Source organism: Hippopotamus amphibius, chromosome 1 (assembly GCF_030028045.1).
Source record: "Hippopotamus amphibius kiboko isolate mHipAmp2 chromosome 1, mHipAmp2.hap2, whole genome shotgun sequence".
NCBI classification, from domain to species: Eukaryota; Metazoa; Chordata; class Mammalia; order Artiodactyla; family Hippopotamidae; genus Hippopotamus; species Hippopotamus amphibius.
Window position 1 is genome coordinate 233383343 of NC_080186.1, and position 26455 is coordinate 233409797.

General features: G+C 34.5%; 1 protein-coding gene across 2 annotated transcripts in view; it reads right to left on the minus strand.

Moving 5' to 3' along the window:
• The window catches only part of MTREX (Mtr4 exosome RNA helicase), a 117587-nt gene that overhangs the window by 89106 nt on the left and 2026 nt on the right, over positions 1-26455 (minus strand). For both annotated transcript variants that reach the window (XR_009054849.1, XM_057743441.1), the window contains exons 2-6: positions 21549-21686; positions 20167-20233; positions 15890-15952; positions 14873-14985; positions 313-487 (exon numbers count right to left, since the gene is read on the minus strand). Coding sequence is in view for 1 of the 2 variants with exons in the window: in XM_057743441.1 (XP_057599424.1) it covers positions 313-487; positions 14873-14985; positions 15890-15952; positions 20167-20233; positions 21549-21686 (556 nt within the window). In the remaining variant the exon portion in view is untranslated. The remainder of the gene's footprint in view (positions 1-312; positions 488-14872; positions 14986-15889; positions 15953-20166; positions 20234-21548; positions 21687-26455) is intronic.

Consider the following 26455-nt stretch of genomic DNA (forward strand, 5'->3'; position numbering starts at 1 on the left):
ACTATACAAAACTATCAAATTATTTTCATGTCACTGACAATATGTCTTTAAAAATACTTTGTAAAGAAAATACTGCATCTATATTATGACAAATAACAGAAATATTGGTAATTTACAACTAAATTCAATCACTAGAACTTGTTTTAAGATGAACTCTCTCTTTCAAATAAATCTACTCCAAAAGAAAAATATTACATTTTTATCTATGTAGAGCAAGTAATAAAACATTAGCTGTTTTAACTCAATAGCCACATTAATTAAATTAAAAAGAAAAAAATTTATTAAATTAAATTGAGACACCATATAAACTACCTCTGTGGTCATAACAAGACAAGATGCTGTAGGATTAATAGTAACATCTCCAGTCATCAGACCAACATCTTGAAATTCTTCATACATTTCACGGTATTTCTGGTTACTCAGGGCCTTAATTGGACTAGTAAATATCACACGCTGTTTTTCCCTTAAGGCCAATGCAATGGCATATCTAAAAATGTGAAAACAAATAACGATACAGTATTTACAAAACCTTGTCTTTAGAAGTTATGTGATTTTAAAAATTCTATTAATATATAAATTGCGTCCAAACTTTCCCTAATTACTTAACTTAAATAGACTTTGCAGACTATTAATGTCTTATTCTGTATTACTTTTAACAAACTATAATAATAATAATAATAATAATAATTATGATAAATCTGAAGAATAGTGTCTAAATGACAAGAACATTTTAAACTCTGGTCTCCTGGAATTAATGTAACTTAATTACTAATACCAATGGATTACAAATGGTTACCCTATTTCTTGGAAGTAAAACACCTTTGGTTCTCTATCTAGGCCTTAAGTTTACAGAGCCTCTTCCTGTCAGTTCCTACATACACAGAGTATAAATATTTAGGAAACACTGGAGAATGGGTTTGAGTTTCACAAATAAGTTAATCCATATGTATTCTTTCCCCATGTGTATTAGTTATCAAGTCTGTCCTTGACTGGAAATTAAGGCAGGTTCCAATAGTTCTTCTATACAGATTAACAGATTGCAATATAGTTTTTCTTTTTTGAAGAAAATTTAGCTGAGTTAAGTATTTAAATATAGATCATGAAATCAGGACTAAACTTAGCAGTGTGGTAGATCCTCCTTATTTAAGATACAGTTCCTACCCACAACAGGCTTATGACCTATCTGGGGAAGTAAAAGTAATACTCATCCCAACCATGCGCCCCAAAATGAAATTAACAATTAAAAAATTAAAAGTTGTCCGAACATGATCAAATATGAATAGCAAGAGATATACATGAAAGAGAAAAGAATATACAGATGCTACAAAAAATTTGAAGATATAAAAAGAAATAGGAAAGTTGATCAATACTTAAAAAGAAGCAGTCATGAGAGACTGAGTGGGCCCAGATGTTGGACTGAGCAGACAAAGACTTAAAAGAAGCTATAACAAACATGTCCAAAAAATGGAAGGAAACCATGTCCTAAGAATGAAAGGAAATAGGACAATGATTCAACAAATAGGCCATTTCAACAGAGACCTGAAACTATAACAACAAAACTAAATGAAAACTCTACAGATGAAAAGTAAAATAATTGAAATGAAAAATCCACTAGGTGGCTCTAGAGCATATTTTAGATGGCAGAAGAAAGTATCTGTAAATGTGAAGATAGATCAATAGAAATTATTAAATCTAAAGAAAGAAATAGAAAAAAAATAGACACTCAAAGATCTGTGGAACAACCTCAAGTGTCCAAACAGAAGTTCTGAGAAAGAGCCAAGACAAATATTTGAAAAAATAACAATAAAAAACTTCCTAAATTTGTTCCAAAAAACATTAATCTATAGATCCCACAAGCACAATGAATCCAAACAGGGAAAACTCTGGAATCACACCTAGAAACACAGTCGAACTGCTGAATGGACAAAGACAAAAATAAAGTTTTCAAAGCAGCAAGAGAAAAACAACTCAAAACATACAAGAGAATACCATCATAACTAAGGATTACTTCTAATAGGAAATAATGGAGTAAAATGAAACAATGTCAGCAGTATGACTATCCATTGTTGAAAGACAAAAGCTGTCAACCAAGAATTATATATTCAGTGATATTATCCTTTCAAAAATAAAAGCAAAATAATGACATTCCCAAATAAAAATTGAGGAAATTCATTGCTAACAGATCAACCCCACAAAAAATATTCTTGAAAAATTCTTTAACTTGAATCCAGAGAAAATAATAGAGTTCCAGGACTTCCTAGGTGGCATGGTTAAGAATCCACCTGCCAATGCAAGGGGCATGGGTTCAATCCCTGGCCCAAGAGGATACCACATGCCACAGAGCAACTAAGCCCATGTGCCACAACTATTGAGCCTGCACTCCAGAGCGAGCCCATGAGCCACAACTATTGAGCCCACATGCCACAACTACGGAGGCCCACGTGCCTGGAGCCCGTGCTCTGCAACAAGAGAAGCCATGGCAATGAGGAGCCCGTGCGCCACAACAAAGAGTAGCCCCCACTCACCACGACTAGAGAAAGCCCGTGTGCAGCAACGAAGAGACAACACAGCCAATTAAAAAAAAAAAAGAATAGGGTTCTAAAAATGATAAATATGTGGGTAAATATAAGACTGTATCAGGCCTGTACTTCTTTTATTCCATTAATATTTTTAAAAACATAAGACTGGTTAAAGCAAAAACATTTTAACGTTGTATTACACTGGATTTACAGCATATACAGTTGAAACACGTGACAAAAAGAGCAGAAAAAAAGGAGGAAGAAATATTAGAGCAAGGTATCAATATTTTATAGAAATTATGGCTGTGATTTAGTTAAAAATGTATACTGTAAGTCCTAGACTAATCACTAAAAACATAACTCAAAGCTAAAAAAAAATCTACAGAGGAATGAAAATAATACACTAAAAAATTTTTGTTAAATATAATAGAAGGCTGTAAAGACATGATACATATTACTGAAAAACAACAAAAGGCAAACATAAATCCAACAACAATCATTAAATCAAATTATTGAAATCATAAAGTATATTCTCCAACCACAAAGAAATTAAATTAGAAACCAAAAACAGAAAGATGTATGGAAAATCACCAAATGCTTGAAAAGTAAATATAAGAGGAAACCAAGAGAAACTAAAAAAAGAATTGAAGATAAAATATAACTATCAAAACTTATGGGATACATAAAAAGCAGTACTTAGAGGGAAAATTATAGTTTTAAACTATAGACAGGAGAAATGATCTAAAGTCAATCTAATTTCATCTCAAGTAATTCCTTGATAGACACAGTTTACCAAAATTGACTCAAGAAGAAAAGAAACTGAGTTAGGAATTTAAAAAATCTTCCCATAAAGAAAAGCCTAGGTGGTTCAGATGGCTTCATCAGTAAATTCTATCAAACATTTAAAGAGAAAATACCAAACCTACACAAATCCTTACAGAAAACAGACCAAGAGGGAACAACTCCCAACTTGTATTATGAGCTCAGTATTAATACAATATCAAAGCTAGACAAAGACCTTGTAAGAAAATTACAAACTAAAATCCCTCATGAAGATTCAAAGAAATTCCAGAACAAAATATGAGCAAACTGAAACTGGCAACATCATATAAAATGATCATCTGCCATAAACAACCAGGTTTATTTCAGGAATATAAGGCTGGTTTAATGACAGAAAATTAATGTAATATACCACATTAACAGAGTAAAAAGCAAATACCATATCCTTGCCTCTATAGATGGAAAAAGGATTTGATAAAATACAATGGTTTTTTTAATCCTCAATACATTTATTTTTCCCAGCTTTGTTAACATATAAACTATATATTGTAAGATTTGATACACATATATATTATGAAATGATTACCACAATTAGGTTAATTAACATCTCCATCACCTCACTAATTACCTTTTGGTTTTTTTCTGGTGAGAACATTGAAGATCTACTCTCTTAGCAACTTTCAAGTATATAATACAGTATCGTTAACTATAATCACCATGCTCTACAGTAGACCCCCAGAACTTACTCATTTTATAACTGGACGTTTGTTTCCTTTGACCAGTATCATTCTACTTCCTCCACCCTGCCCACCCAGTCCCTGGCAACCACTATTCAACTCTCTGTTTCAATGAGTTCAGGTTTTTTAGATTCCACATGTAAGTGAGAACACACAGTATTTGTCTTTCTCTGACATATCTGACTTAACACAATGCTCTCAAGGTCCATTCACGCTGTCACAAATAGCAGGATTTCCTTTTTTGATGGCTAAACAATATTCCATTGTGAGTGACTGTGTGTGTGTGTGTATGTGGATACATACAGACAGACAGATATCACATTTTCTTTACCCACTCATCTGTTGATGGACATAGGTTGTTTCCTTGTCTTGGGTTCTGTGAATAATGGGAATGCAGATATCTCTTTGAGATACTAATTTCATTTCCTTTAGATACGTACCCAGAAGTGGGATTGATGGATTCTACTCTATTTTTAATTTTCTGAGAAACCTCCACACTGTTTTACATAGTGACTGTGCCAATTTACATTCCCACAACAGTGTACAAGGGTTCTCTGTTCTTCACATCCTTGCCAACACTTATCTCCTGCCTTTTTGATAACAGCCATTCAAATAGGTGTTTTTAAATTTTTTTCATTTATTCCCAACTAAGAATAGAAAGGAACTTCCTCAACCTGATAAAAAGCACCTAGGAAAAAAGTATAGCTAATATCACACTTCTTGGTGAAACACTGAATGTTTTTCCTTTAAGATCAGGAAGAGACTAGGATATCCACTGTCTCTACTACTATTAAACACCATACTGGATATTGCCAATGCAATAAGAAAAAGAAACTGAAGGGATAACATATCAGAAAGAAGTAGTAAAAACTGTCTTTATTCACAGACAATATTACCACCTATGTAGAAAATCTTACAGAATATGCAAAGTTACTAAAACTTGTTAGTAAGCAAGTATATTAACAAAGTGACAAGATAAACTATCAGATTATAAAAATAAACTGTACTTCAGTATACAAACCATTAGCAATCCAGATATGAACTTAAGAAAGAATGCCATCTGCAATAGCATGAAGCAACAAAATACTTCGAGATTTAAGAAAATGTAAGACCCGTACACTGAAACTACAAAGTACTGCTGAGAGAAATCACAGAAGATGTGAATAGTGAAGGAATATGCCACGCTCATGGATTGGAAGAGTCTATAATAATGTTAAGATGAAAATTCTCCCCATAAGTAATATCCCCAAATAAATTCAACACAAATCCTATGAAAATGCAAGTAGTATTTTTTGGTAGAAATTAACAAACTAATCTTAAAATTTTATTGAAGAATGCAAAGGACCTAGAAGAACCCAAACAGTGAAGAAAGAGTGAAGTCAGACGACTCTAACTAGCTAAATTCAATACTGACTTTAAAGCTACGGTAATCAAGATAGTGTGGTATTGGTATAAGGATAGACATAGAGATCAACAGAACAGGAAGTCCAAAACCAAATCCATACACCTATAGTCAGCTCACTAGCAAATCAATAGTCAATTCAATTCAAAGGTAATTCAGTGGATAAATAATAGTTTTTCAACTGGAACAATTACCCACATACAAAAAGATTAATTTAAACCCCACCTTTACCTCCCATCATACATAAAAATTAATTCAAAGGAAATCATAGCTCTAACTGGAAGAGCTAATACTATAAACTACAAAAAGAAAATATAAGAGAAAATATTTGTGACAATGGGATAAGCAAAAATGTCTTAAGTATTGATATCAAAAGCATGATCAATCAATCCATAAAAGAAAAAACTAAGAAGCTGAACATCAAAATTAAAATCTTTTGTTCTACAAAAGATACCATTAAGATAGTTTAAAGGATTATTTATGATGCAGTAAGACCAACATCTCAATTATAAAAATCAGCAAAAGACAAATAGATATTTCATTTAAGATATACAAATAGCTGATAAGCACAGGAAACTACTTAACATTATTAGTCACCATAGAAATTCAAAACCACTATGCAACATTACTATATACCCACTAAAACAGGTATAATCAAAAAAGATAATGACAAGAGGCGGTAAGTACACACAGCAACTGGCACCCTCATCCATTATTGGTAGGAATACAAAATGGTACAGCCACTATGGAAAACAGTCTCGCAATTTACTGAACAGTTAAATATATGAGGGTGAGTCAAAAATTATCTGCACTCCGGTTATACACTAAAACTTCTGTTGGCCACACTGTCTTATCAGCACTTTCCATTCAAGGCTACTGTCTCCCCAGTCACTATTGTGCAGGTGTGAATGTGTTACATGAGTTCATTTGTAACTGCGGGGCGAGCAAACATGGATGCCCCACTTGTGATTTGCAGGAAAGAGCAGCGTGGAGTGATTCTTTGTCATCTGAGGGTGTGCCCATCCACATACTTCTGCCCACAGTGTCAACAATTTCCTTTTGAGGTGTTAAAGCATCCTCCCTATAGTTCTAATCTTGCTTCAGCAGATTTTCACCTGTTTGGTCCCCTGAAAGCAGCCCTACAAGGATGAAGATTCACTTCTGATGAAGAAGTGAAGACAGTGGTGCATTTGTGGCTCATAGCTCAGCCTAAAACATTTTTTAATAAGGGAATACGAAAGCTTGTTGACAGATGGACAAAGTGTATTGAAAAGCAAGAACATTATGTTGAAAAATGATGTATTTGTCTTTTCTAAAAGTTAATTAAAATAAATTCTACAGCCAGCGTGTGGATAATTTTTGACTCACCCTCGTATATCGACCATAAAATATAGCAACTCTATTACTAGGTATCTACCCAAGAGAAATAAAAATATGTCCACACAAAGACTTGTACATGAATGTTTATATTAGAATTACTCACAATGATCAAAAACACAAAGCAATTCAAATGTCTATAAACTGAATAAAATGTCATATATCCATAACATGTAATACTACTTATAAATAAAAAGAAATGACCTAGTGATATATGCAACATGAATGAACCTCAAAAATGTTATTCTAAACAGGATAAAAAAAGACACAAAAGACTCCACATTACATGATTTCATTTATATGAAACTTCTAGAAAAGGCAAAACTATTTAGACAAAGCTGATCAGTATTTGCCTAGGGTTGGAGGTGGGAGTAGGTTGAAAGTAAACAAACATAACAAAACTGTATGTATGGAAATCTAAAACTGGAGAGGGCTGCACAAGTGTACAAATTTATTAAAACACACTAAACTATATACTTTAAATGGGTGAATTTAATAATATTTAAATTATATAATAATAAAGCCTTTTAAAAAAGCTTTACATAGAATAAAAAAACCAACAGGGCCAGGAAAACTACTCAATTACATAGATAAACAATCTGCTACCAATATGTTAATCCTAGCTCCAGATTTATAAATAAAATATTATACTTGCTATAGTTGTCAGCTAAGACTGGAGTTTACCTTAAGTTCTCGAATTCCTAGGGCAAATCTTTATCTGAGCTACATGGATCACTCCCTGAAACTATAAAGTCTGGTACATACACACAAATCTATACCTCATCAGATTTTTTTTTATTGAGGTGAAATTCATACAACATAAAATTAACCATTTTAAAGTATACAATTCAGTGGCATTTAGTACATTCAGTATGCTGTGAAACCACCATCTCTACCTGATTCTGAAACAATTCTCATCCCTCCAAAAACCCTATACCCATTAGGCAGTTACTTTTCGCTCCCCTCCTCTCGATAACCCTTGGCCTCCACCAACCTGCTTTCTGTCTCTAGGAATTTACCTGAGACATTTCACATAAATGAAATCATATGGGATATTTCACACAGATGGAATCATACGATATGTGGCCTACTGAGTCAGGCTTCTTTTACTCAGTATAATGTTTCTGAGGTTCATCCACACTGTAACATGTACCAGTACTTCACTGCTGTTATGGCTGTGTAATATTTCACTGTACAGATACACCAGATTTATTTATCCATTCATCCACTGTTGGACTTCTGGGTTGTTTCTACCTTTTCATTACTGTAAATAGTGCTGCTATGAACATCATATATAAGTATCTGTGTATCTGTTTTCAATTCTTTGGAGTAATATACCTAGGAGTGGAATTGCTGAGTCATACAGTAATTCTACGTTTAACTTTTTGAATAACTACGAGACTTTTTTTCCACAGCAGTCCTCACCAGGTTTTCAAAAGTGTCTATAACTCTGATGAATTTCTTAAATATCTCTTTATGGTCTCCTAACCCAGAGTATGAGAGCAGCTTTCAGCATATAAGTGAAAATTTCCTATACTGAAAATCTCTCTGCTCTTGTGGGAAAAATGAAAGCAAAGTTACACTAATACCCAGAATTCTAATGATTATATATGTTGGCTTTAAATGGATAATGCAAACTACTGTACACTCCTCTAAGTGAGATAAAATAACTGTACTAAAAATAGTCAAACCTTTTCTATATTTGTGCCTTAGGAGGAAATCAGCTTCTGACTTCAGCACCTTTTGAAAACGAGTAGACCAATAAAAAAAAATTAGCCCTACTCCACTGGATAGAACTAAGGTGATACCTGACCATAATGTGTTTGAATCTGGGAAACAAATCAAGACTATTCTGCAACTGGCCCGATACCTGACCATGTGCCTGAATCTGGGAAACAGATCAAGACTATTCTGCAACTGGCTGATACCATTAGAATGATAATCTAAGATTCAAAGCTTCACTCCTCTAATTCCCCTACAAAGAGAAAAATTTTGAGTTACACCTAAGCCAAGGTCTGGAAAGACTAATAGGCTCTGACTATCCCGAAGGACAATATTCCAGAATGCATGAAATATACCCACCATAATGCCAAGGTAACAGCAGTGATGGACAGCATGATTGGTGCCATTTTTACCTGTTTTTTTTTTTCCCTCTATGATCTTCTTTACTCTTTAAGTGATCACTGTTAAGAATACATAATTCAGCTACACAACAGGAAGGCTGTAATTCCTCCATAATGAAGAAATAAAATATATTATAAATTAAGTTAACCTGTAAACTCAAGTTGACTTTCGAAAAGGTGCCAAGACTGAGTGGGATAAAACAGTCTTTCAACAAATGGTTCTGAGACAACTGGATATCCATATGCAAAACAATGAAGTTGGACCTTTACCTCATAAATTATACAAAAATTAAAAAACCCTCAAAATGGATCAAAGATCTAATAGAATAGCTAAAATTACAAAACTCTTAGAAGAAAATATAGGTGTAAATCTTTATGACCTTGGATTAGGCAATGGTTTCTTAAAAATCACACAAGCAACAAAAGAAAACAGATGAGTTGTACTTCGTTGAACTGAAGACATTTGCACCTGAAAAGACACTCTCAAGAAGTTAAAAAGATGACCTAGAGAATGATAGAAAATTTTTGCAAACCATATATCTGACAAGTGACTAGTATCAAAATACAAAACAACTATCACAATTCTACAAGACCAAAAACCCAATGAACAAGTAAAAAAGGACTTAAGCATAGATTTCTCCAAAGAGCACATTAAGAAATGCTCAATATCATTAGTCAAGGAAATGCAAATCAAAACCACAATGAGATATCACCTCACACCTGACAGAATGGCTATTATCAAAAAGGCAAGAAACAACAAGTGCTGGTGAGGATGTGGAGAAGAGGGAACCCTCGTGCACTGTTGGTGGGAATGTATATTGGTGCAGCCACTACGGAAAACAGTATGGAGATTTCTCAAAAAATTAAAAATAGGACTATCATATGATCCAGCAATTCCACTCCTGGGTATTTATCCAAAGAAAACAAAAACACTAATTAGAAAAAATATGCACGCCCCTATGTTCATGGCAACATCATTTACGACTGTCAAGATATGGAAGCAATCCAAGTGCCCATCAATAAGTGAATGGATAAAGAAGATGTGGTATATGTATATTCAATGGACTATTACTAAACCATAAAAAAGAATGAAATCTTGCCATTTACAACAACATAGATGGACCCAGAGGGTATTGTGCTAAGTGAAGTAAGACAGAGAAAGACAAATATTCTATGATTTCACTTATATATGGAATCTAAAAAACAAAATAAATGAACAAACATAACAAAACAGAAAAAGTTACAGATTCAGAAAACCAACAGGTGGTCACCAGAGGAGAGGGTGGTGAGGGGAGGAAAGAAACAGGTGAGGGAGACTAAGAGGTACAAACTTTGAGTCACAAAATAAATGAGTCATGGGTATGAAATGTACAGTGTGAGGAATGTAGTCTAATAACTATGCAATATCTTTTTATGGTGACATATCATAACCAGACTTATTGTGGTGACCATTTTGAAATGTATAGAAATATCAAATCATTATGTTGTGTAATAGGAACTAACAGTGTTGCAGGTCAATTATACTTTCAAAACAAACTTACAGAAAAAGAGATCAGATCTATAGTTACCAGTGGTGGGGGGGATAGGATGAAAACGGTCAAAAGGTAGAAACTTCCAGTTATAAGATAAGTAGTAGGGATATAATGTACAATATGATAAATATAATTAACACTGCTATAGATTATATAAACAAGGTGTTAAAAGAGTAAATCCTAAGAGTTCTTACTCATCACAAGAAAAAGATTTTTTTCTATTTCTTTAATTCTGTATCTATATGAAATGATGGATGTTCACCAAACTCACTGTGATAATCATTTTATGATGCATGTAAGTCAAATCATTATGCTGCAAACCTTAAACTTCTACTATGCTGTATGTCAATTATATCTCAATAAAACTGGAAGAAAAAATAATTAACAAATAAGAAATGTCACATGATCAGGAATTTGAAACAATGCACAAAATATAGGATTATACTAATACCCACAGAACCTTAATCTTGTGTAGAAATAAATAACATTATTGTGCCTTTTTTTCTTTCTGGAATTCTTTTCAGAAACCTAATTAGTTCACCTTTAAGAATGTTTTGCATTATTCTAACTTGTATTATGCTGAAAATCCACATTAAAAAAAGTTTTTATTTAAAGCAATCATAAAATAAATTTATTATATAATCAGTTTTAAAAAAGGTAATAACAAGTGTTGGCAAGGATATGGAGAAACTAAAACCCTCATAAAATCATGGTGGGAAAATAAAGTGATGCAGCTGCTGTGGAAAACAGTTTGGTGGTTCCTCAAAAACTTAAACATAGAATTAAACATGATTCAGTAATTCCATTCCTAGGTATATACTGAGGAGAAGTAAAAACGTGTTCAAACAAAAACTTGTACATAAACGTCTGGCTATTCCTAATAGCCAAAAAATTGGAAACATTTGTCCATCCATAAATTGGTGAATGAATAAACAAAATGTGGTATATCAATACTACACAATTAAACAGCCATAAAATATTAATCAGTCATAAAAAGGAATTCAATTCTTATGTATATTACAACACAGATGAACCTTAAAATCATTATGCTTAGTGAAATAAAACAGAAACAGAAGGTCACATATTGTATGATTCTACTTGTACAAAATGCCCAGAAAAGGTAAATTCTTACAAACAGAAAGCAGGCTGGGGACTGAAAGGAAATGGGTCTAAGGGAATGATTTATTAATGGGTAGGTGGTTTCTTTTTGCCATGGTGAAGATGTTTGCGAACTAGATAGTGGTGACAGCTCCACACATCAAGGAAAAAAAATTAACCCACAACAGTTTATCTATAACAGATTGCAAAATCCCATTCATGTTAAAGAGCACAATCCACTTTCAGAATGGCCCAGTTATTCTCAAACTTTAATGGACATATTCATCACCTGGTGATCTTGTTAAAATGCAGATTGTGATTCAGTAGCTCTAAGGTGGGTCCTGAGATTCTGCCTAATAAGTCTGTAGGTGATACTATGTATCTGGTCCAGGACCATACTTTGAGTAGCAAGACTCCAGACCCATGGTCTTTAAGTAAACATTTTAGAAGAAAACATACCTACCCCAAAATTTAAAAGACAGATAATATATGTGTATTTATTTACAAATTAGATAAGTGGACTACTGTAGTAATGGAGAACACACATTAAAAATAGTATAGAAAATAACTACTTATTTCCAACACAGACTAACAAAAAGACTGGCTTTACCTATCCACCTGAAACAACTACAAAATAGGACAAAATATATAAAACAATGATTTCAGACACTGAATAAAAGGTAGTAATCCCTGAGAAGGTGGAAGCAAATGAAGTAATTCCAGATTATTATCCACAGAGTTTCCAAGCCACAGTTCCAGGAGATGGACCCTGGAGGTTTCCCTAAGTTGAGCAGACAGAGATGGGAGCATGGGGAGGTCATGGCAGCTACACTGCAATGCAAAATAACCAGAGAGGACAGAGCTGGACAGAGGGAAAGCTCTGAACATCTGTGAGCATTCCTGTGTTTTCAAGTAAGTAATAATCAGTGAAATAAGTGTTAAGAAACAACCTGAAGCCAGGCGAAAACCAACCAAACCAGAGTAGAGCTAAAAATAACCAAATCTTCACAGGGCTGGGAGTAATTCAGTTTCCCACTAGCCACAGTGGAAAAACTCATAATTCACAAGATACTACCTAGGATACTAAGAAATATATTAATTAAATAGTGGAGAAAATTAGCCCTAGACTAAATGCTATTCTAGTCCTGCCTAAAGTCATCATAAAAGCAAGCCTTGAAAGGATGACATTTTTTTCCAAGAAACTATACTCCAGAACAAAGCTCAAGAATATTAATAGATATGTAAAAATATTCATTACCCAAGAAGGTAAAATTCACAGTCTCCTGGCAGGCATTAAAAAATAATCAGGGGGACTTCATAGGTGGTGCAGTGGGTAAGAATCCGCCTGCCAACGCAGGGGACACGGGTTCAATCCCTGCCCCAGGAAGATACCACATGCCGCGGAGCAACTAAGCCCATGCGCCACAACTATTGAGCCTGTGCTCTAGAGCCGGTGAGCCACAACTATTGAGCCCATGTGCCACAACTACCGAAGCCCACGCGCCTGGAGCCCGTGCTCTGCAACAGGAGAGGACACCGCAGTGAGAGGCCCACGCACCACAGCGAAGAGTGGCCCCTGCTAGCCGCAGCTAGAGAAAGCCCGTGTGCAGCAACGAAGACCCAACACAGCCAATAAAATAAATAAATAAATAAACAAAATAAAACAAAACAATCAGGTAAGCAAAGAACCAGCAAGCCTGGTTCTCCTATAATGAGTAAAAATAAATAAATAAAAAGGCATCCAAAAATGAGACAGAAAACAGAATTAGTAAACAAGGACATCAAAAGTTACTACTACAGTATAACTATATTCTATATAATCAAGAAATAGCATGTTTAGAAGAAATATGAAAAATTTTAAGACCCAAACCAAACTTCTAGCAATAAGAAAAATCTAAATCTAAGATGAAATAAATTGAGTAGGATTAAAAGCAGATTACACATTGCAGAAAAAAAGATGAATAGACTTAAAGACAAAAGTCACCTGATATAAGTTTAACTGAAGTCCTCAGAGTGCTAGAAGGGGGACTATTTGAAGTAAAAACTGGCTGAAATTTTTCCAAATCTGATTAAACTAATAAACCCATGATCTGAGACGCACTACAAATTCAAGCATAAGAAACATAAGAATTAAATAGTCACATCATAATTAAACTGCCAAAAGTCAGTGATGAAATTAAAAACAGCCAAGCATCCCATAAGAACAGTATGCAAAGCAGGAGGAAAATACTGACCTATACCGAAGGGAAAAGTCAATTAAATAAAACAGATCAGGAAATAACACAGACAAAAGTAATAGCAACAAGAACATTTAAAATTTTTAAACTGTATTCTGTATGTTCAGGAAGCTGGAGGAAAGTTAAGTACACACATAGAAAACACACACACACACACACACACAAATGAACTTCTAGCAAAGAAAACTACAATGTCTGAGATGTAAAATGCACTGAATAGGATTAAGGACAGATTAGATAATGCAGAAGCAAAGATTAATGAATCTGAAGATAGAACATTAGAAAAGACCTGAAATGAAACATGCAAAAAATGAACAAAGCATCAGTGAATCATGACACATATTTAAGACTGAAGGGAAATTTACAGCACTAAATATCTGTATTAAAATAAATGGAAGGTCTGAAGTGACCTCACCTTTCCTCCTTTAAAAAACTAGGAAAAGAGTAATGGAAGCCCAAAGTAAGTAGAAGAAAGAAAATAAAGATAAAAGTATAAATTTACTTATAGAAGTCAAATAGAAAAAGTTTAAACTTTTAAAGAGTACGATAAGAAAGTCGTTTTAAAATTTCATTTTAAAACTACAAAGGAAGTAATAAGCAAGAGAAGAAAAAAAGGAACAGAGAGAAACTACAAAGCAGCCAGAAAACAATTAACAAAATGGCAGTAAGTACACACCTATCAATAATAAAATGTAAATAGACTAATTCTCCAATCAAAAGACAGAGTGGCTGAATGGATAAAAAAACAAGATAAAGCTATATGCTGCCTATAGGAGACTCACTTCACATGTAAGGACACACAGACTGCAAGTGAAGGGACAGAAAAAGATATTCCATGCAAATGGAAACCAAAAAAAAGTTGTGGTAGCTACACTTATACAAGACAAAATAGACTTTAAAACTAAGACTGTAGCAAGAGACAAAGGGTATTACATAATGATAAAGCGGTCAGTCCAACAGGAGGATATAATACTTGTAAACACTTGTGCACCCAACATAGGAGCAACTAAATGTATAAAGCAAATATTAACAGTGCCCAAATTCCATTTAAAAAGAAAGCTACTCACTCAGCGCATACAGTTTTTCCTGCTGATGTATGTGCAGATACTAAAACAGATTGATTATTATCAACACACTGAATGGCTTCTCTTTGAAAAGCATCAAGGATGAATGGGTATTCCTATAAAAAAATTAATATCTGTATGAAGATACTTAGCCACATTAGAGCACACTTAAAACCAAGAGATGCTACCCCTAGAAACATTCTGAGAGCATGTCTTTATAAGTCTATTTGGGAAATATGCTACCCACTAGAGAAAATTAGGAAGAATTAAAAAACAAAACTTTAATCAGGCAGCATAGAAGTTATTTCTGCTATCTTTCAATCATCATATTATGCTTACATACATATTATATTAATTACAACATAATTACCACTTATCAAGAACATGCTTTATGGCAGGCACTGTGCAACACATTTTCCACATATTAATCCCCACAGCAATCCCTCACATAGATAGAATTTCCTTTCACAGATGGGAACTCTGAGGCTCTGAAAAGTCAAGTCCTCAATGAAGTTCACTTAGCAAAGGCAAAAAAATGTATCTATTAGACTTTCAGAGTTCATGTTTACCCCACCATACTGCCTTTTTTACTTAAAGAAAATGACTTAGAAAATTTATATTACTCTTTTATGGTCTACACGGTTTCAAAATTCATTTAATATCAGCATCAGAATTTAAGTTTCATTAGAAGCTTGTTAAACTCCCGAAACTATATGCAAAACTTATTGTACATATGCATTTTTCTAGAGAAAGATTAGCACTTTTCATTACATTCTTTTAAAAGATTAAAAATTATTTTAATTTTTTAAAATGTTATCACATGATGCTTAGTTTTCAACAGGGTTACATACTGATTTGGTTCTCTCTGACTTCAGGTGGCAGCTTCTTAGTGTGTATACATATGCATAGATATACACACACACTGGGAAGCATAAAAATCTCATTTAAAAGCTTATCTTTAAGATTTTTAGGAAAACAGACTCACAAAACTGTACAAATTGTACTGCCCAAAGTACAAACCTTTGCAGCTTTTCCAACTCGAGGTTTAAGTGGCAGATAATCTTCATCTGCAGGAAGTGCAACCTGATGTTAAAAAAAATCAATTTTACTATTCGAGAATTGATGTATTCATTACTCCATAATCAATGATAGTGTGAAAAATAAAGACGATGAACTAAAGTGTTTCTGACAGTCTTAGACACTGTAAAATTAATCACCTTTGAGAACAAAGCAAAATGCAAAAGCTACAACATTCAAAAAACTTCTACTCGTGTTTATCTAACAGTAATGTAATTAAAAGAATTTAAGTCTATCTCCCTAAGAAGAAATTGTGTTTATTAAGGTCTATGACCTATCTCAGCTATCTCTGTATTTTCTATATCTAATGTACTTCTTGACATTCATGAATGCTCAAAAAAGCTGAATGGACATAAAAAGGAATGCCACTATATAAAAGAAAACTATGTGGAATAAAGTGATATTATTTCCTGGAACAGGAAACTAATTTTCCTCCAGTGAAGATTAAGATCTGGAGAGCAGTTCACAATATATCTAAAGACCCAAGACTTAAGCCAATTAGTGTATAAATAATCAGCAAGGGCAAAGTAAGATACACACAGAACTTAGAAATAATTTCTAAGAGCAAAATTCAACAAACAAGTATGAGATAAGATTAGCTGTCTCAGAAATATTGAGAGATTGCTGGTAAATTTGCAATTCAATCAAGATGACGTGTGTAGCATTTCAAAAAGGAATTACTAGAACCTGACTATAATTGAAACAATAAATTTTGAAACTTCATGAACAATACCCAATATAATGAATGTGTTAGAAGAAATGTGAATGGAGTCTATAAAGCGGTAGAATTTGGTAGTTTATCCAACACATATTATGAAAGAATTAATTTATGAGTTGTTTTTATTAGTGAATGAACCTTTCTGGGGGACAGGAATACTTCTCATCAGTCTTTCCCTTAAGACTATATATTCCCCTTACTGTGACTCCAAGAAACTTCCAATCAGTTTCTGATTCCCAGGTAGTTTGACAGTAAGAGGACTACTTATCCATTAATTTATGGAAATGTCCTTCTTTTGTTATACCATACTATGAGTATGATAAAAGTGATTCTATCCAAAGAGCACAACCTCTGGTGCACTCATAAAATCAGGTTTCTGAATCTGAAAATCTGGAGACTAGACCTTAAATCATGGTGTGATCCTCATCAAGGTGTGATCAACCTTTGGGGCCACACCTGGTTAGGCCTCACATCTCTCCTGATACTTGCTATGACATGAACAAAAAACACTAACACAAAACAATTAAGATTTTAACATCTCAGAGATTTAATAACAGCAACAACAACAAATTGTGTTTTCACATGTATGAGAATCAGAGTTCTGTTTTTATTTTCTGAAAACAGTCTGGGTAACACCAACATATAACAGACAGAAGAGAAACCTACAAAGACTGAGTCAGAAAAATAGAAAACAGAATAATCAACAGTTAAATAGGGGTTTCCTTGGTGGCGCAGTGGTTAAGAATCCGCCTGCCAATACAGGGGACACAGGTTAGAGCCCTGGGCCGGGAAGATCCCACATGCCTCGGAGCAACTGAGCCTATGTGCCACGACCACTGAGCCTGTGCTCTAGAGCCCGCGAGCCACAACTGTTGAGCCCACACACCACAACTACTGAAGCCCACATGCCTAGAGCCCATGATCCACAACAAGAAAAGCCACCACAATGAGGAGTCCCCGCTCACTACAACTAGAGAAAGCCCATGTGCAGCAACAAAGACCCAACTCAGCCAATAAATAAATAAATAAATAAATAAAAAAGAGAAAAGAAGATGTGATGACAGAAGGCAAGATCAGAATGACGTGACCATGAGCCAGGGGATGTGGCTGACTTCTAGAAACTGGAAAAGGGAACTGACCTATGTGGACAGCTGCAAGAACAAAGGATTCCAACACCAATAAGTTTGCAACAACCAACCATGCCCCTCCCTCACCTTGCCTTTAAAAATGTTTTGCTGAAATCTTCTGGGAGGGACTTTCCTGGTGGCACAGTGGTTAAGAATCCAACTGCCAGTGAGGGACATGGGTTCGATCCCTGGTCCTGGAAGATCCCACATACCACGGAGCAACTAAGCCCATGTGCCACAACTACTGAAGCCCACAAGCCTAGAGCCCTTGCTCAGCAACAAGAGAAGCTACCGCAATGAGAAACCCACGCACCACAATGAAGAGTAGCCCCTGCTCGCCACAACTAGAGAAAGCCCACATGCAGCAATGAGGACCCAACGCAGCCAATAAATAAATAAGTTTGAAAAAAAAAAAGCCTTTGGGGAGTTTAGGGTTTGGGGGGCACAAGCCACCCTTTCTCCTTGCATGGCCCTGCAATAAACTTTTCTCTGCTCGCGTGCAAAAAAAAAAAAAAAGAGTTAGACTTAGAAATTAGTTATTGGCGATTTTTGCCAGAGCAGTTTGAAAGACACGCAGAAAGAAGAAATTCAGCTATAGCAGATTAAAAGATGACTGGAAGGCTAGGAAATTTAGCAGAGCACTCTAACAACTCTGAAAAGAAAGGGACCATATCTTCTTTTTGTTTATCTCCTTACCTTCAGTGAATAATAAAACGTACCTGGCGCCCAAAAGATATGTACTGAATGAATGACTACAATGGGGAAGAAGAAAAACAACACAGTGGCTAAAAAGCAACACAGAACAAAAGAGAAGCTTTTGAATATTCATATGCTGATAAGAAAGAGAAAATAGAGAAAAGGAGACACCAGAAACAGTCAAGGGAAAACAGAATGATCCAAGTCTCTGCTGAGACAGGACAAGATACAACCAAGAACACTGGCAGAGCAACTCTCCTCAGCCTAAACAACACAGTGCCTTTTCCTTTGAGTGGATGTGACTCCAACTTGGTATCTTCAAATCTCTAGATAAAGTAAAGGTAAGGTTACCTGCTAAAACAGTGAGAGGAGATAACAGAATGGAGGGGTTGAGAATAATCATGAAGGAGGACAGAAAGAATGAAACTCTGACCTCTTGGAAGCAAAATTTGCGTTTGAGGGTTTTTTTTCCATCTTTTTCAGACCACAGCATCAAACAGGGTCTGATGTAAGTTTTAAATGAATGATCTAATAGATACTATACCCACCAAGCTAAGTGCTATTCTAAAGGAACATAAGGAAATTTCAAGTAGAAAAACGGGTGTTTAAAAACATAAGGTTCTGGGACTTCCCTGGTGGTGCAGTGGTTAAGAACCTGCCTGCCAATGCAGAAGACATGGGTTTGATCCCTGGTCCGGGAAGATCCCACATGCCACAGAGCAACTAAGCCCGTGCCCCACCCACCACAACTACTGAGCCCTCGTACTGCAACTACTGAAGCCCTAAGTGCCTAGAGCTGTGCTCCACAACAAGAGAAGCCCTCGCACTGCAGCAAAGAGTAGCCCCCGCTTGCCACAACTAGAGAAAACCTGTGCACAGCAAAGAAAACCCAACACAGCCAAAAATAAAATAAAAGATATGACCCCTATTAAAAAAAAACCCAAAAAACTAACGTTCCAAATCTACATCAAAAGCAATTTTTGTTAATTTGGAATTATTCTGCTTATTCAATAAAGACTTTTAATACGATTCCCCAATTAACTGCAGTAATAACGTATAAGGTTACATAGTAAAGGCAGAAGGGCTTAATAGAAAGAACTAGTTTCCTTATGTCCCTTATGTTTATAAACTCTCACTGATAAAGGATTACTACAAGCTATCAGTAACCACCATCTTGTGGCAGAACAATGAAACTGCAATACATCAGTCATCAGAGCAAGACGTGGAAAAAGCACAGGACCTGCAAAATGTCACTGTTACTTGACTTTAGGAGCATGGGAGTGAACATGTACTAAACACCTACTCCAAAAAACAAAAACCAAAATAAAACAAACGAAAAAAACCTACTCTGTGCTGGGTATTTTACCTAATTTTCTTACATAATCTTCACAACCACCGCATGATGTCAATACCATTATTCTAAATTTACGAATTAGAAAACCATTGTCAAAGAGGTTAAGAAATTTATCCAAGACTGTAGTTAGGAAAAGCGCTGGGTCAGTGTCTGAACTCAGGTTTGAATATAAAGCTCCAGATCCTTCCACTAGACTATGTACACCACACAGAAACTACTTACTGTTTTTGAGGCCCTTAAGGCTAAACGGCTTGTCGATCACCAGATTAGATAGTCGAAAGCAAAATCCCACTTATAACACCAACTTAGCATACACTGTGCTTACCTCATGTGTACACCCTTCAACAGTTTCAACTGATTGTACCTTGACTCTGGGCATCAAGTCTGACAAACTTAAAAAAAAAAAAAAAATTGTTAAAATCACATTAAAATAAATTATTGACAATTCAAAATGGTAAGTTAGCATCTTTAATTACAAATATAAAACAAACAGACTCCAACTGGATTATTCAAAGAATTATGTCAGTTTAGTTACAGCAACTATTTTGAATAAAAAGTACCTCTACAAAGCATTATCACTACTTCAAAACACAAAGCGGCTTATAAAAACCAACCCATGATAGGGAGTATAAAATAAACTAGCCTAATACAGATGTTGCTATAATTTATAGAAGTGTTCCCTATTCTCATCAAAATTCTAAGTTACACTCATCTAGGTTCTCTGTTTAGACTCTAAAGGGACATGACTATGGATAAATTTGAAGAAAAATAGATATATTTCTGCACTAGATTCATTATTCTCTTATTGACTGTACTTTTGATTTTTACTTTAAATCAATAACCACACTTTGGATAAAACCCAAGGGTTACTACAATAAGCAATGATGATTTTAAATTATCAGTATTATTTTGTAACCTATTCCACTAGCTTGGACAAACTGCATTTTAAGTACTTCAGTGGCAAATCTACTACTATTTACAGTACCTACTTTTGCTAGCTACAACAACAGCTAACTGGTAAAAAGAAAACAAAAAAAAGAGGAAAACAGAAACAAAAAAGCCACCACAGGAGTAAATTTTTCATCGCAGTGCCCAGCTGGAACGTGGCAAACAGGAAGGGAAAAGCAAAGCCATGATCATCCCTACAACAGGAAACAGGTCAACCTGAGAAACTGGCATCAATTTCTTGAAAGTTCCAACTTTTGAAATCAGAGAAACACCAACTACTTCAGCCACAGATATCCATGGGTCTCCCTCATTGATAGCAGTCTTGAGATTCACAGCCACTCTACAGCTACGTGCAACAGTGAAAATCTAATTCCTCCTAATTCTCCTTCTCAAGTATTTCGTTCCATTTCATCACTTTCATTCTTTCCTTTTATTCCACTCTTTCAATGATCCTCTTCTTAAGATATTAATGAATAAATGAAATGGCATTTCTTCTTTTTAAAAAAATCAGGCTTCAAGATTCTTTCTTAAAATTGGATTCAAAAGTCTTAAAGGCTTTTCTTTTCTATATTGTTTTCCATTTCTCCAAACTTAATGTTCTACAGTTATATGTTTATATGAATATATAAAAAACATATATCTTAATTTCTCTAATTCAACAAATACTGTCATAAAATAACAACATATAAGCAATTTTCAAAACTTCAGGCAACCACCCAACTTAAGAGTTACTAACATTTATGACAATGGAAATAATACCTTAAGTCTTCAGTTATTGACTCTTCTACCCTGGGCTTCTTTCCAAAAATGGGTTCATCTGTGCCCTCGAAGTCTGCATCTCTCTTGTTTTTTCCAGTATTAGTTGACTCAGATTGTAATTTACCATCAAAACGTTTTCTGTAAAGTAAACAGTTTTGAACGAATTCTGCAAAAGCACTTCTTACTTTAAAGGTGATTCTGTAAAATATTATCTCATGTATAATATACACTATTAACAAAAAAAGTCACATAAACAGATGCTACAAATCAAATCTGGTTAAAGCCGAAAAGACTCTAATTTTAACTAATAAAACTGAACAATACTCCTCTTTCATTTTATATTTTCTTAGAAATTCTGTTTTAAAAATATTTTGCAATTCACATTAACATAACTATTACTAACATAATATTCTTAAAAACTGTAAAATACTGTTAGACGTTTCCATGAGCACTTTCAACAAACATTTAATGCTTTCTGGCAGCATAATATTACTACTTGGGAGAAAATTTTTTATGTGGTTGGATTTACTGGTCAAAAGTAGTGACAATAAACAGTGCTTAGTGGATTAGATATCCATAGGGGAATCCAATCTGATCCCTGTGTTCATTATAGACAAAAATCAATATGGATAGTTGATCTAAATGTTAAAGGCAAAAACAACAAAGCCTCTGGAAGATAAAATGAGAAAGTTATCTTTATATTTTATTAAACAGGACATAAAATTATTAACCAGAAAGTAAGTTTGATAAATTGGACTGCACTGAAACTAAGAGTTTCTATAAATCAAAAGGTACCACTAAGAGAGTAAAGAGGAAAGACAACGTGGGAGAAAACACACATATAACTGACAAAAGTCATATATATCTAAAATACTGGAAGTGAAGACTACAAATTAAAAAAAAAAAAAAAAAAAGATAACCCAACAAAAAAATGAGCAAAAGAGTAGAACAGGAACTTTACAAAGAGGATATCCAAATGACCAAAAAGCATATGAAAAGCTCAAGAACCATTAATTACCATGAAAATGGAAATTAAAGTAGACTATACTAGATCAGAGGCTCTCAAATTTTTGATCTTGGAATCCTTTTCTGGTCTAAAAGTTATTGAGGATTCCAAGGAATTTTGTTTACGTAGTCATATCTATTGATATTTATCATATTAAATATTAAAACTGAGAAAAATTTAAACTTATTCATTTAAAAATGGCAGTAACTATTGGAAGTTACTATACATAACATTTTGATAGAAAATAAGTATTTTCTTTTTTTTTTTAAATAAATTTACTTATTTATTGGCTATGTTGAGTCTCGCTGTCTGCGGGCTTTCTCTAGTTATGGCAAACGAGGGCTACATACACGGACTTCTCATTGCAGTGGCTTCTCTTGCTGGGGAGCACAGGCTCTAGGCACGTGGTCTTCAGTAGTTGTGGCACATGGGCTCAAGAGTTCTGGCTCATGGGCTCCAGAGCGCAGGCTCAGCAGTTGTGGCACATGGGCTTAGTTGCTCCATGCATGTGGGATCTTCCCAGACCAGGGACTGAACCCATGTCCCCTGCACTGGCAGGTGGATTCTTAACCACTGGGGCCACCAGGGAAGCCCAAAAGTAAGTATTTTCCAAAAAAAAGTTTAATGAGAAGAATGGCATTGTTTTATATTTTTGCAAGTCTGGCTTAACAGAATGCAGCTGAACTCTCATCTATTTTTACATTCAACTTATTGTGATACAGTTTTTGGCTGAAGTATATGAAGAAAAATCCAGTCTCATATAGTTGAAAAAGAGCAGACTTTTCAGATAATTGGGAATATTCCTCTGATCCCACACCAAAACGCAATCATACTTTGAAAAGTACTGCCAGAGCCATGGTCAAGAAGTTTACAAACAATGTTGAGCAAAAGCCAGACACAAAAGAACATATTCTGTATGACCCTATTTACATTATATTTACAAACAGAAAAAAACTAACATGTGGTTACCAGGTGGGGGGAAAAAGGAGGGATTTCTGCAATGTTCTATTTTTTGTCCTGAATGGGGGTTACGCTGGTGTGTCCACTTCATGAAAATTTGTCCCATGACTTTCATACTTTTCTTTATATGTTTTATCTTAGAAAAAATTTTTGGAAAAAGAGTCAACAAATAGTAGTATTGATCTATATGACTGAATGACCTTTCCATATTGAAGTTTATTCTTCGATGCTTGGCAAAACCTGAAATATGTAATTCCCCTCACTCCGGATTTAGCAGAATAGGTATTCATAATTGTCCCATATTACCTACATGAAGCTCCTTTGGACAAGCCATCAATATCCTTGGCCCTCAGTAAAAGAAGACATTTGAATGATAATTATGATCCCTCTAAAGTCTAACATTTTATTATTCTGTCTGAATTAGTAAGCATCAACCAAACCATTGTAATTAAACCAACCAGGAGTTGGTAACAACTATAAAACAAAGAAACATAGTTTCTATACCTTTGAGAAGCTAAAAACCTAAATTCATTGTAGAATACTTTTCTTCAGAAGAGATCCGTTATTCTTTAATAGTGTATTCAACTCAGTATTCAACTGCATTCTTATCTAAACAAGCGAATCTGAATCTAATCAAGAATCTGAATCTAATCAAGTCTCGCCATCAGTGCTAAGATACACACACGCAAGTACCTCTGTAACTTTAAATTTCTAATAACCATATTAAAATAGTTTAAAAAGAAACCAATTTTAACCAATATATATTTCATTTAACCCAAAGTAGGGAAAATATAATTTCAGTATATAAAGATAAAAATGAAGTATTTGACATTTTTTATATCGTCTTCAAAATACAGTGTATATTTTACATTCATAGCACATCTTAATTCTAATCAGCTACATTTAAGTGCTCAATAGCTACAGGTAGGTGGTAATTACATAAGCCCCTTATCTGTGTTTTCACTTTCCAAGGTTTCAGTTACCCAAAGGTCAAATGAGGTCCAAAAATATTACACGGAAAATTCTAGGGGTAAATAATTCATAACTTTTAAACTGGATGCCTTGTTGAGTAGCATAATGAAATCTTGCACATTCCTGCTCCATCCTGCCTAAGACATGATCATTAGCTTGCCACAGTATCCAGCCCATTAGTCACTTAGTGGCTAAGTTTTCAGATCACTGTTGTGGTATGACAGTGCTTATGTTTCAGTAACCCTTATTTTACTTAATAATGGCCTAAAGTGCAAGAGTAGCGATGCTGGCAATTTGGATATGCCAAAGAGAAGCCATCAAGTGCTTACTTTAAGTGAAGAGGTAAAAGTTCTCAACTTATGTATTGATATAATTATTTCATTTTATTACTAGTTGTTAATCTCTTACTGTGCCTAATTTATAAATAATGCTTTCATAGGTATGTATGTATAGGAAAAAAACATACTACATATAGGGTTTGGTACTGTCCAAGGTTTCAGGCATCCATTGGGACTCTTGGAACCTATCCACCTCAGATAAGGTTGGGGGGACTACTATACACTGGATAGTTCAGCTCTAGATATAAGGACAGTTTACAGTAAATACCTGAAGATAAAGAAGCTAGTTAAATGACAGCATAAGAAAGCAAATTCAGGATGTGGTAAACTATACAGGACAAATGAGCTAATTTCTCCTCTCATCCACCCCTCCAAAAGAAATCAGTTGCGTAAGGAAAAAAGAGACTGTTGTAAAATAAAAGACTTAAGAGATATAACAACCAAAATGGTGTATGGGCTTTGCCTGGATACTGATTCAAATAAACCAACTACCAAAAAATACCTTCGAGACAACTAGGGAAATCTCACTCTAGATTGACTATTCAATGACATCAAGGAATTATTGTAGATTTTGTTAGGTATAACAATGGCATGACAGTTAAGTTGAAAAAGAAAATCATTATCAACTAGAGATGCATAGTGAAATATTTAAGGAGAAATAACAAATAATAACATTTGATTTACAAAAAAAGTGGTATGGGAATAGACTGACCATGACTTAATATTACTGAAGCTGAGTTATGCGTACATGGAGTTCTTCATATTACTCTCTCTCTCTAGACAAGTCTCATAATAAAAAGTTTTTTTAAAAAGCACCCACTTGGGGATTTCTCTGGTATCACAGTAGTTAATACTGCGCTCCCAATGCAGGGGGCCTGGATTTGATCGCTGGTCAGGGAACTAGATCCCACATGCATGCTACAACTAAGAGTTTGCATGCCACAATTGAGGAGCCAGCTAGCTGCAACTAAGGAGGCTGCCTGCCACAACTAAGACCCAGCACAACCAAACCAATGAATAAAAAAATTAAAAGAAAAAAAAAAAGCACCCATTTGGTCTAGAGTATTAAATATCAACACAAAAGACAAGATCCTCTAAAGTTCCATGATTTGCCCTTCTGTGTTATACAAATGAGATGGAAATCATGCTATACATATATTGACTATGATTCGAATAATTATGATAGTATGATAGTTGCAATGAGGCAAATTGGATTTTCCCCCTAATATACCTGGAAGTCTAGGCCCAGCTAGAAATGTTGGTAATATGCAAAGTCCCTTAAGTTAACCGTGTTCTATATTTTCTTACGTATTTCCTTTCTCCAACATTCATATATTTCTTAATAAAATTAAAATATAAATTGTTTTCATATCCTATAAATTTTCAATTTGGAAGGCTGTGGAAGCAGCTTACCCCTAATACACTGCAAAGTGAATTTTATCCCAGTAAGTTTGAAGTGAAGTATTTACTAGAGCAGAAAATTATACATGTATCATTTTCATAATATCATAGTTGCCCATTCAAACTACAGAAATTATTAATTACTCCTGTTTGGAAAAAAATAAAAAGAATCTGTCCTCTTTTCTCATTTTCCCTGAAAAGTTCTCAAAAACTACTATACTCTAACTCAA